This window comes from Rhinopithecus roxellana, chromosome 4 (assembly GCF_007565055.1).
Source record: "Rhinopithecus roxellana isolate Shanxi Qingling chromosome 4, ASM756505v1, whole genome shotgun sequence".
NCBI classification, from domain to species: Eukaryota; Metazoa; Chordata; class Mammalia; order Primates; family Cercopithecidae; genus Rhinopithecus; species Rhinopithecus roxellana.
The window spans coordinates 85111477-85125144 of record NC_044552.1 but is presented as its reverse complement, the minus strand read 5'-3'; the positions used below and the strand labels follow the sequence as shown (position 1 = coordinate 85125144).

The window sequence follows — 13668 nt, the reverse complement described above, 5'->3', positions numbered from 1 at the left end:
ATATATACAGTGTTAAAAGTGAATCACAATACATCAGACTTTTACTCTGCATAGCAAATGTGTTGCAAGGGAATTAGTAGAACCATAAAGCAGTTGAATCAATGTAAAATAAATGTTCTTATGAGAGAGCCTTGTTATTCTCTGTGGGTGAGATAACTTTTTGATATTATATATTAATGCATGAGAATACACAGAGAAGTCTTCTTAATTGAAACGTCTATGATGGCTACTTGGTTGCTTAGTCAGAAATTTGACTAATGCAGATAATCACAAAGAGACTTACGTGTTGCATATTTTATTTTAGCCTAAAGCACATAAATACAATATTCTTGATGAAGAATGTGTTCTGCAATTGGGGTTCTGCCTTATCTTTTTTGCATAAATCTCACTCATAATGCATCATTTACTTTCCTTAATTTTAGTATTTTTTAAAATTACATTTTTTTTTTTTTTTTTAGTGGCACATAAACTCAACTTTTGTGGGAGCTATCTGAGGACAGAGTCCTAGATATTTAAGATTTTTTCCCCCACATAGTTGTGTGTTCACCCCTGATTTTAAAGTATTTTTAGTATTTTAGTATATTTAGTATTTTGCATTTATCAAGCTTTTCTAAAGCATTCTATTTTCATAAACCATCCATCTTTCTTTCTGTACCATATGTCATCAGTTTATGCAATAATATAAAATTAAACCATGCCATTATAATTACAAATACAACTGGCATAAAAAGGTTTGGGAATGGGATGGGTGCAGTGGCTCACGCCTGTAATCCCAGCACTTTGGGAGGCCAAGGCAGACAGACTGCTTGAACCCAGGAGTTTGAGACCAGCCTGGGCAACATGGTGAGACTCCTTTTCTTCAAAAAATTAGTGAAAAATTAGCTGGGCATGGTGGCACGTGCCTGGGGTCCCAGATACTCAGAAGGCCGAGGCGGGAGGGCTGCTCGAACCTGGGAGGTTGAGGCTGCAGCGAGCCATAATTGCACCAATGCACTGCAACCTGTGTGACAGAGTGAGACCCTGTCTTGAAAAAAAAAAAAAAAAAAAAGTTTGGTAATGAACATGTTGACTCTTTGCAAGCATTCAAACAATGTTAAGAACAGAATTCTGTGGATACTAAAGATCATTTCGTGCTCTGCAAGCCTCAGTATATTTTGTGGGAGTTAGGAGTGTTGGTTAATCTGGCCAGTCAGTGAAGAGGAAATAAGTTCTGAGAGCTTCTACTCTATTCTAAAACAAATACAATATTTACATAAGTGGGCAAGTAAACTAAATAGCGTTTTGTGAGCTTTGATTTCCCACACACGCAAGCGTGACATTTTGCTTACATATATGTGTGTGTAAGAGATAAGAAGCAGGGGAATAGGAGAGATGGACCTTTATGTCGCAATATTGGACATAATTCCATTTTTTGCCTCATTCCAGAGCTTGTAAGAAATATGCTGGTGAACATGCACTGGATAGATTACATTTTTATTACAAAAATTTGTGACTCATACTCATGACTTTTTAGTATGATCTTTATAATATCATAGGTAAGGTCATGAAGTTTTGAATTTACTTTTTAAAATTAAAAAATAAATTATAAGTGACAAAAATGCCTACCATCTCTTTCAGTAAAGTTCTAGGCAGAGTAGTATTCTCCTTAAGTGATAAGCTGCCATTTCTTGCCACAATTCTTGACCTGAGGTAGAAGCTGGCAGCTGCCTTTTCAGGCTGCAGGGTAACAAGACGGATGAGACTCTGGGCAGGGATGGCCTGCTTTGCCCTGCTACCTCCCCACAGCTGGCCTCAGGAATCCCTGGTATTTTGTGCCATCTCTTCAGTTGGACCATTTACTTGAACGTGTCTTGCAGATAGAAACAGCTTAGATATATTTTGGCCCTTATGTTTCCTATGCTCAAATACAGTCACACAGGTGAAAGAAAATACGTTCTGAAAATCTGTGGGTTGGAAATGTTGGCATAAAGTTGTAATTATGTTAGCAAAATCTGAGGTGGAGTGCGGGCATCTTCCTGTGTTTAGCATTCAAGAATTCTTCCTCAGAAATAATACTGAAAAACAAATGAAAACTCTGGTCTAGACTTTCTTGATTTTTTTTTTTTTTTTAATGAGATGGCTGAGGCTATGGTCAGATTATAATTTAAGACACTGGTTAGGCTAAAGTGTTTTTTCTTTTCAATAGCAGAATGAATTCCAAATCAGGAGATTTAAATCCTTCTTTCTTTCAGGCAACAAATCAACAAATATTTATTGACCTGATTTTGAAGATACAATTATGTTTCTAGTATACCTATGTAGATTAGTTTATAGCTAATGTGTTCATGTGAACAATATACTGTTGGTAGATTTCCATGGCACGGTATAATTCTCCATAAGGGAATTTTTTTTTTTTTTGAGGCAGGGTCTCACTCTATCACCCAGACTGGAGTGCAGTGGCACGATCTTGGCTCACTGCAACCTCCACCTCCTCGGTTCAAGCAATTCTCCTGCCTCAGCCTCCCAAGTAGCTGGAACTACTTACTTGAAACTTCTGTGATGGCTACTTGGTTGCTTTGCCATAATGCATTGGCAATAAGAATTAATTATTAACTTTAATATGCCAGCATTAATTCAGGAAACATCAGCTTAGATGATGTTGCAGAAACATTTTGTAATGGTAAACCCAATATGAGACATGTATACTATATACATGCCACCATGCCCAACTAATTTTTGTATTTTTAGTAGAGACGGGGTTTCACCACGTTGGCCAGGTTGGTCTCCAACTCTTGACCTCAAGTGATCCACCCGCCTCAGCCTCCCAAAGTGCTGGGATTACTGGCGTGAGCCACAGTGCCCAGCCCATAAAGGAGTCTTTTAAGGAAAGGTGATTCACCTAGTATCAGATAGTAGGTGGTCATAGAAATTGTGCAGTCAATTTTGAAATTTAGTCGCCTTGAACTAGTAGGTCAGAACTAGTAGGTACATCTTCAAACAGAATCTCCTGTGGTGGTGGCATCATAAAATTTGGGTTCCGCTGTGGCAGGTAGCTCAGAGCACTAGCATTCCATCTTGTTTATTCAGACGGTGGTGTAACAACAGTAATGACTACCATTTACCTAGTGCTTGATAAAGCACATCTACATGTCCTAGTCTCATTTTATACAGATAGCAACTTTGTGTTTGGGGGATATCTCAGTTTTACAGAGATGTTAATGAATGCTTAATAACACACCTCCATGAAATCATAATGTTAGGGCCAGAACCCAGGTCTCTTGACTCCAATTTTTCTATTCTTTACAAAACAGCATGTGCTCAATGCTGATAGAATAATAATAACTGATAAAAAGTGCCCAGAGGCATGTGTGAGATAACATTATTGAAGAAATACTCTGTCATCAATGCTACTTTAGATTCTCATTAAGAAAGAGTTCCCCCAAAGAGGCGTATGATAATCTACTTCACAAATCCATGCCAATAGGTTGGCATGGAACTTGTAGATGCTCATAATAGTTTGAATGTTTTGGTGGGTAGAGGCTGGGGTATGTGTGTCTCCATTTTTGCTTGGTAACTGATAATATTCTTGAATAGTTAGGAGCTAGTATGTTGTTCCTTTCACGGCCAAGTAAAGTTTTGATACCATCAGATAATGCATTGGTAGCAAGAAGTAATTATTAACTTTAACATGCCAGCATTAATTCAGGAAACATCAGCTTAGATGATGTTGTAGAAATGTTTTGTAATGGTAAACCCAATGTAAGAAGAGTTGATTCTCTGAAGGGTCCTGGTACTATCAGGACAAGAGTATCAGTGTTTATTCCAAAAATTTACACAATTTCTTACTCTTAGATTTTACAGGAGGATGAAACTCAAGGCATATATTTGGGATGTACAACATGTTGAGTGCACAGTATGCTATATACATAGAACCATCCATATGGTTTGCTTCTAGAAAGACTGTAAGATTTTTCTGCATGAATTCTCAGACTAACTCTGGCTGACATAAAATTCTTCTACATCCCTGAAATACTCACTTCAAGCACAGGGTCTTAGGTGAAGTCTGTATTCAGATGCTTACTCAAGAGTAGATTTATACTATCTGCTGCTGTATGCATCTTTTAAAAATAAAACCCCACAACACTATTTTCATCACAGTAAGAGCAGTAAATAGAAGGAGGACAAACTGGCCTTCAAGAAGAGGTTATTATTAGGAAAAATTACTTCAGGAAAATCTGATCTGAAGTTATTTCAAAATAAATCTAAAGCAGATCAAAAGGAGAAACATAATAACAGGAAGGATTTAATAACAGAAAATAACTCCAGGGAAACCCACTCTTAAATTATTTCAGAAGAAATCTGGAACAACTAAAAATGAGAACATTAACAATAGAAAACGATAATAAATGGAGCTCCACCAGCAATCAGAAGATCCCCTTTTCCAGTAGCTCCCAGTGCCTCAGCTACTGGAGCTACTTCTCTTTTCCATTTTCTGCCATCAATGCAACTTTAGTTGCCACATCAGAACCCAGGATATCTTTTCATCACAACCTCCAATTCCCAAGCCTCTTCTGTGTTCAAACTGTGGGTCTGCATCAAAACACATAGCTCTTTTTTTCTTCCTTTTGTATTAAAGGTGCTTTCATTTAACTTCCACAGCAACGATGTCTACACAAACAGCAGCTATAATATTTGATTGGGCACTTGCTATGTTCTTGGTACCAGGTCTTTTATATCTATTTCACTTACTCAATGAGCTAGTTTCACTAATATGAAACTGCTTTCAGGGATCACAGTTCTTTGAATTGTTACTGGCTGGCTTGGAGCAGCACTGATCCCACCATGATAGCCCTCCAAAAGCTGATCTAGGGGACAGATCTCACTATCTTAACAGAAGCAGTTCCATAGTGAGTATTGAAAATTCACTGGCACAGCGTATCTGTAGAACAAAATCTATATTTTGATACTTATTGTTGATACTGTGGGCTCTTTTAATATAGGGGATTTCCTTTTTTCATTGCAGTGTAACATTTAGAAATACTCTCACTTAGGATGCTGTCATTTTCTTATTTATTCTGGATACTTCCATAGTTATTAAGGTTTCCATTAAGTGCAACATGGGCAATTTTAACTAAGAAATACCCAACCATAATTTTCAAACCAAATTAATCAAAACGAAGGTCTTGATTAATGTATAAATAAAAGGTATAGGAGTCTAAATTTATTTTATTTCCCACTAGGAATCTAGAATATGTTCTTCTTAAAATGAATAGAAACAATGAGCTCTCTTGTTTGTTTGCTTTTTCTCTTTTTAGGTTTCAGACAATTTCATTAATGAGTCCGTTAATATCAACAAACCTGCTATGGACCAATAAGGCCTTAAAAAATTCTTCGAAGTTTGACATCTTATAAGATTTTTACTCTCATATTCAAGACTAGATTTTTTAAAAAAATAGAAACATAATTAGGCCATTCAGAAACCTGTTAAGTACGGGTTAAATGTCAGTCAAATTAGCACAACTGAAAGGGAAATCAATGAAAATGTTTCTTCCCCCGAAAGTCACAGAAATGACCTTTGAAAACCTGCTGTGTGGGTTATTCTGGCAAAAGAAACAAACTGGTGACTAACTGAGAGGTATATTAAGAGTTTCCCACACACTGTTTAACACACAATACAGCAATTCTTTTTCGTAATAAGGAGAAAAGGAAGACTAATAAAAAGAAGGATAATAAGCTGCCAGGTGAAACTCACCAACAACTGCATCTCAATGGGAAAAGGGGCACCTGGGTGCCTCAGTAAGTTAAATATATTAGAATTATCCAAGAGAAGCAAAATTAAACTTGAATTCAAACCATTGCTTTGAAGGCTGGGATGATAAACTGTCTTCCCCTTACTGGCAAGAAAACCTCCTGTTTTCTCAGTTTACAGGTTTATCCCATCATGAGTCATAGATTTTCATTTGCTCTCTACATATAAAAAGTATTTTAAGAATGTCAGATGACTGCTCTCTTTCAAGTTTCCACTCTTCTTTCAAAATGCCCATTATTGCTTGTGAATAGTGAAGAGCAGCCGGAAACCACATTATTAAACCAACAGAATCCTTTGAAACCAATGGCATAATCTTGTAGACATTTACTCAGATAACCTAAGAAAAAAATTCCAATCTTTAGGTGAATGTATTTCTGATTTTTATTCATTTTGTTGGGGCTGTGCAATCAACAAATACAACAAGTTCTGCTTAATACAGCCCTGACAAATTGTCCTCATCTCTGACAAATGTTCTGGGTCTTGCTGATGAGCTTTTGATGAGTAGTGGAACAATGCAAGAATTGGTAACTTAAATCTGTGCTTCACTAAACAAACAAAAAGCTTATCATTGCTTAAATCACAGCTTAAGAAAATGATATATTTTTATTTTGGCAACGATCTAGAACTCAAGAAATACTAAAGGTGGTTTAAAAGAGAACTTAAGGGTTTTTTTGGACCAAAATGATATGGACATTCGTTAGACAAGCATTTATAATCTACCTCCCAGGTTCAAATGATCCTCTCACCTCAGCCTCCCAAGTAGCTGGGACTACAGGAGCGTGCCACCACACCTGGCTAATTTTTGTATTTTATGTAGAGATGGTGTCTTGGCATGTTGCCCAGGCTGGTCTCAAACGCCTGAGCTCGAGCAATTGGCCCACCTTGGCCTCCCAAAGTGCTTGGATTACAGGCGTGAGCCACCATGCTTGGCTATAATTATTTTCATATAACTCCTCTTTGGAATACATTAAAGGAATAAAATAAAAATAAATGTATAAAATAAAAAGAAATGTATAAATTACATTTCTTTTTATGTCACTCCTATATCCCGTGACATTCTTATTAGGGCACAAGTTCCAATGACTGTTTTATAAATTCTTTACAATGCAGGGAAAATTTTTGCTTCAGTGGAAAACTATGCGTTGTTCAGAGTACACCCTTCCAGGTTTTTGGATTCTGATTTTACGGGGCTCTGCTCTTTTCATAGTCTTTGAGCTATTTTACAACTCTGTAAGTTGTTGATAACTGGTAGCAATGCGAAATAATTATTACCTATGGACATGTAAATTAATTCTGCCTAGTGGAGGCTGAACTGACTTCCCTCCCACACTGCGGAAGGAGCCAGTTTTGCCTCTATTTGCACATTGATTTCAGTATTCCTGATCTTTAAATGTTTCTGTTCTTTGGATAGTGCTTTGAACTGGTTTTAACATCTTACTGGTTTCTTCATTAATAACGACTTAAATTTTAAAAATGAGTTAAATGAATGTTTAGCATGTGTTCATTTTCTATCTTTGTGAGAATCATGATTTTACTTTATTTATTTGGAAAATTATTCTTTAATAACAATTTAAAGAAAAAGTAGGTTTTAAGAGGAAAGTTTTGAAATTAGGTGACTATAATCTCTGATCTCACAGATGGTTACCAGTCTTCTTTTTCATTTCTTTGTGCTGTAATTTTATTCACAGCTTTTCATTCATTTTTTAACCCTGGATAAACTTTTAAAGAGTGGAAAATCAATGCAACAATCGATAATTTAAATTTGTGCTCCACAAAGTTAAAACAGATAAACTATCAATGTTTTAAATCACCATTTAAAAAATGATATATATTTATATATTTTATGTATTTTTAATTTTGGCAACAATCTAGCACTCAAGAAATATTAATGATGGTTTACAAGATAACTTAGTTGGCCCAGAAAGATGTGGAAAGCCTTTAGACAATAATAAGTAGTATGTATTTTCCATATAACTCTGTTTTGCAAGTGGATATTTTTATTGAGACCATCCATAGGAACCATTACATTGTATTAAAAAAAAAAAATTTCACAACATGCAATAAATAAAAACATATTTGTATACTTACTGTGCCCCACCAGAGAGCATCTGCATATGTAGAAAACTCTTTATTGGCATCCTTTTCCACCAGATAGACAAGGAAAGATGAAAAAATAAGAACCAAAAATCCTATGTACCAAGCTGTGATTAATTCCTAGGTATAAAAGGAATGAAAGATTTTTAGAGGTGGGAAATCTTTGAAAAAGGAAAAAATAATTCTATGATGATTCTATTCACTTTACTACTTCTTGGATGTTTATGATGGCTTTTAAATAATCCGTTGCACATCATGTCCCAAAATTGTTTTAACCAATTTTTGCAATGACTAAGTTTGCTTGTGATAGGTTTATTAAATATTACAGCGATCAATGAAAAAGTTTCAAAAATTGTTTTTTAAACTCAGAGAGCAAATCTTACCTTGCTGTGAGCGTAAACCACCGAACCCAGTAATTTCCAAGTGCCTCCCCTTCGGTCCATGCGCACCATGCGGAGGATCTGTAGGAAACGGAGACTTCTGAGTGCAGACGTGGCAAAAATATTACCCTGAGTTTTTGCAGAAACAACTGCTATTGAAGCGATAAGAACAATGGTATCTGAAAGAAACAGGTCAAAACAGCCATAATTAGCACGACCAGGAATTTTTATTTACCAAAACAATATTTTCAAAAAGTTCACTTTGACCTGTTTAAGGCACAAATAAACAGATCTTGATCCCCAGCTGCAGAGTGAAAAGGCAGAGAATGGGACCTACCTGTTGCTGTAGTTCTGACCCTTTGGCCATTCTGTGCTTTACCTATGCAATTTTGAACAACGTATTATTTAACCTTCAACAGATTGGACAATGGGTTCAAAAAACCTAAGGTTTCAGGGAACGTTAAGACTTTGGGGCAACCTTTCACAATGTCTCTGGTTTCATCCTTTTTCCTGTGGCAAAAGGAGCTCCTGCCTCAGCCCCCAACACCACGGCTTCTGGGTGGTGTGACAGAGGCATCTAAATGTGTCCAGCCATAAAAGTGCCATGAGATATAATCATTTCTCTTGTTTTCCTGCTAAATAAGTTTGCATTTCCTTTTCCCCAAAATTCCCTAATGTGGCACCTGCAACTTTGCATATTGTTTAACAAAGGCCTCAACTAAGCTGAATACGCTATGCTTCTTGTATAGAGTATTCTTTAGACCTGGTTCGCCAAGTATGTGTAAGTTTGCTGCATAATTAAATAATATTACATTTGTTATAATAGGGTATGTAAGTATAAACACTGTGTATTGCAAGGGAATGAATACTTGATGTTTGACATATTGACATTTGGCTGAAAAAATCTACCTTTTTGTAAGCAAAAAAGAGAAAAAGAGCATCTAATGAAAGCATAGAAAAGACAAAAGAGAACTTAATCACTCCACAAAGTAAATATCTGAGTGATGGGAAGTAGGCTTTGAAGTGGGATAAGTGAAGTGGCGATGAATGGCCTCCTGAGGCAATTTTAATAAAATTTAGCTTGACTTTAACATCCTCAAATACAATTTCCTTCCTGCTCCAAGTGGGTTGTGTATGACTGGGCTTCCACACTCCAAAGAGGAGTTCCATTTCAAGGGTGTCACATTTGTAATGTTTCTGTCACCCTCTGGATTAACTGCCGTATGAGTGAGTATTCCTCATTCAGCTCATCCTTCTCCCTGCACTGAGAAAGGTCTGGTCTCCTGGTGTGGACTTAGAAGATCTTCTGAGCCTCTCTGCTGGTGCCCCTTTTTGGGTCAGTGCTTTGAGAGAAAGAATTGGCAGTGCAACTTTCAGCTGAAGGGCTTTTTCTTTTCTTTTCTTTTCTTTTCTTTTCTTTTCTTTTCTTTTCTTTTCTTTTCTTTTCTTTTCTTTTCTTTTCTTTTCTTCCCTCCCTCCCTCCCTCCCTCCCTGCCTTCCTTCTTTCCTTCCTTCCTTCCTTCCTTCCTTCCTTCCTTCCTTCCTTCCTTCCTTCCTTCCTTCCTTCCTTCCTTCCTTCCTTCCTTCCTTCCTTCCCTCTCTCCCTCCTTCCTTTCTTCTTCCTATCCTTTGACAGGATCTCACTCTGTCACCCAGGCTGGAGTGCAGGGGAATGAGCTCCGCTCACTGCGACCTCTGTGTCCCACCTCAGTCTCCCAAGGAGCTAGGAGTACAGGCATGCAGCAACACACCTGGCTAATTTTTGTATTTTTTGTAGAGATGGGGTTTTGCCATGTTGCCCAGGCTGGTCTCAAACTCCTGAGCTCACATCATCTGCCAGCCTTGGCCTCCCAAAGAGTTGAGATTACAGGTGTAAGCCACCGGTGCCTGCTCTGAAGGACTTTTCCCATCAGATCTAAATGCATGTGCTTTTATGGGTAAGTACCCAGAGAGCCAAAGAGAGTTACCACTCTTGGCAGCTGTTGGAAACAAGAAGAAACTAAATGTGTTGACACTGACACTAAAGACATATTTTAAGTGAATGAAGGTCAGTTGCAAAACAGTATGTACAATGTGATTTTATTTTAATAGAAATATATATTAGTATGATTAGGAAAAAAATTTGAGACTAGGCTGGGCGCAGTGGCTCACACCTGTAATCCCAGCACTTTGGGAGGCCGAGGTGGGCGGATCACGAGGTCAGGAGATCGAGACCATCCTGGCCATCATGATGAAACCCTGTCTCTACTAAAAATACAAAAATTAGCTGGGTGTGGTGGCACGTGCCTGTAATCCCAGCTACTCGAAAGGCTGAGGCATGAGAATCCCTTGAACCCAGGAGGCGGAGGTTGTAGTGAGTCAAGATCGTGCCATTGCACTCCAGCCTAGTGATAGAGCAAGACTGCATCTCAAAGAAAAAAAAAAGTGAGACTATACACTGATTATTACTATTAATTATCTCTAAAGATAGTGAGTTGGAATGAATATATGCATAAAGGGGCTTTTCACTTTCTAAATTATTAATTTCCACACATTGGAAGTTTATAAGGACTATGTCTTTGCAATTAAAAAAACTTTATAAAAAGAGTTATGTGCAAACACATCTCTTGGTTTTCATCATGTGGATGGATTTACTCCTGAGACTAGTGGTTTACAAAGAGACATTACTTATATGGCCCTATTGGATATACATTTTGCTTTTGTTCCATTGTAATTCTGCTTTCTCCCAAGTGTAGAAAGAAAAGAAAAAGATATACTGCCTCATTTACTGTGTTAAAATATTGGAAATACTAGAAATAAGTACATGGCTAGTAGAAGTGCAGAAAATACTACACTTAAAACTTACTATGTGCTTGGCATTTTCTTTAGTTCTAAGGTTTTTTTTTTTTTTTAATCAACATTACCTTGTTTAATCCTTATAATGACTTTATGTGTTAAGTATCCCACAGATCCCATTTTACATATGAAAAAAGTGAGGCAGAAAAAGCATATATTGTATTCATTTTTTAAAAAACTCAGCTCTCAGTTTATTAGACTACAGCACAAAAAGTATGCCATAAAGCTAGTTCATTAGAGAAAACCTAGAAAAGTAAGAGAAAGATTGTTGATTTGAGACAATTGAAAAAATTGTGCACACGGTGAATCACAATCTAAATGTTTGAAGTTCCAAAATATGCAAAGGTAACCACAGATTTGATTTAATACCCTCATTGTAATTTGGATCAGACGAGAAAGTTAGAGTTCATTAAACTGAAATCATAGATAAGCAACCAAATGGCTAACAGTGAGTGCAGTCACAAAAATGTTTCTGGTTGGGTTACAGTCATCCACTGGAATTTTGCTGTCAGTACCACTTAGAATATTTCCTAGGCTAGTATTTTACAAGTTATAAGTAATCTTTATTTTTATTTCTATTTACATATTTATTATTTTTGTGATCCACTATTTCATAGAATGGAGGTTCCACAGCGTTGGATCATTGTTTTGTTCACGAATGTATCCTAAGTACCTAGAACAGTGCCTGAAATATAGTAGGCACTCAATAAATATTTATATAAGATAAATTAGATTAAAAAACACTTAAAAGTTGCCTGAGCTTTGTTCTCTTACCACATCAATGGCTTATTCACTGGGATATCAGCCTAAAATACTCAAGTTAATCAAAGGATCACTTCAATTTTCAGCACGGAATTCTACTGCAACATAATTGTTATAGCTATCATCCATTAGAGTTTATTTTAAAATCTCCCTATTATTTAAAGTATATGCATATATATTAAATTGGGGGAGTAGCTTAAGTTGTGCAGTTAGTTAATTGTCTAAAATATTTTTTGAAACATAGGAAGCTTGTTGTTAGTGAAGATAACACATTTTAGTATAAGGTAGAAACTATGGACAGCCCTTGAAGCTCACTGGCTTCAGGTTCATTTGTTTATCCATTTATGCATTAAGTAGTTAATTGACTGTCAAGAATTACATTAGACACTTGTATTAAAAATGAATATTAAATCATTCTTCTGACCATCCATCCCTCACAATTATTGATCAAGTGCCTACTGTGTACCAGGCACTGTGCTAAATGTTTTATATCTTGCAATGATTCCAAATGGGGAAAATTTTGCCTTCCTGGGACATTTAGCAATGTCTAGAGTCATTTTGCATTGTCACAGCTGGGAAGGGGGTTGCTATGAGAATCTAGTGGTAGAGACCAGGGTTGCTGCTAACCATCCTTCAATGCCCAGGACAGCCTCCAGAACAAAGAATGACTCAGCCCCAAATGTCAATAGTGCCAAGGCTGAGAAACCCTGATGTATATTATTTTATTTAATTCTTCAAGCCACCCTATGTAGTAGATGGTATTATAACCTTCTCTTTCTTATAAATGAAGAAATTGAGGCTCATAGTGGTCAAGTCCCTAAGGCCCAACATGTGTAAGTGATTGAGCTAGCCCTTACTTTACTCCAAAGCTATGTCCTTAAGAATTATGGTATACCACTCCATCCGGTGTGGGATAGGGGTGGAGGAGGAACAGAAAGGGGGAGGCTATGAAAGCAGGTGGATAATAAATCAGGAATAAATTGTTATCGCATAAAGCATTCAGAGAAGAGAAAAGTGCAGGGAGGAGAAAGCAGAAATAAAATGATGCTAAAAAACAGATGGTACTTTTATGGCTGCTTCAAGAGAAAATGGGGCTAGAGAAAGAAATAGAACTGCTAATAAACAAGGAGGAGCTCTAAGTCGCATAAAAAAACAAACAAACATGTAATCCGGAACTCTTAAAATCTACCTCTCCCAAAGGAAACAAATTAGAACAAGTTGGGAAGTAGTGAAGAAAGAGCTATTGATTATAAGCAGCCCAGTAGATATGTGAAATATAGGTTTACAAGGTATTAGGAAGTAGGTTCACAAATTTACTGAATCACTTAGAATGATTTACACATGAATTCTTGAAATTTGAGGTGACTGCAAAGATTTGAACAAAATAAATACTATAATGATATTTAAGACACATAAGGACTGTGAAAGAGCTTATTTTTAGATGTCACTGGAACTTTGCTCAAGTATTATTTAGTCAGCAAAATCAATATGAATTGATCACCATGGACCCTGTCTAAAAGGTGTTAGTCACTGAAATACCAAAAAAGTCTTCATTATTCACATTCAAAGCTTCCATATTGTGAACTCAAGGATTGGGTTAAAGCAAGGCCAATTGTACATCTGAACATGATGGACTGTGTTTTGTTGCTACAATTACACTATATAATGTATGTATTAGAAAGTGTAACATGGCTCAATGCAAAACACAAAGAAAAGAACTAAATCATCTGGGTCGAACAAAGCATGGTTGAACACTTTCAAACTAGCAGTTACAGGGACAGATAAATTCTCTTGAGGTAAGTAAGCCAC

The 13668-nt window shown here is 36.6% G+C and overlaps 1 protein-coding gene across 2 annotated transcripts in view; it reads right to left on the bottom strand.

The window, feature by feature from the left end:
- Window positions 1–13668, bottom strand: part of KCNQ5 (potassium voltage-gated channel subfamily Q member 5) — a 609909-nt gene that overhangs the window by 126443 nt on the left and 469798 nt on the right. For both annotated transcript variants that reach the window (XM_030929123.1, XM_030929124.1), the window contains exons 4-5: window positions 8266–8441; window positions 7877–8002 (exon numbers count right to left, since the gene is read on the bottom strand). In XM_030929123.1, the coding sequence (XP_030784983.1) occupies window positions 7877–8002; window positions 8266–8441 (302 nt within the window). The remainder of the gene's footprint in view (window positions 1–7876; window positions 8003–8265; window positions 8442–13668) is intronic.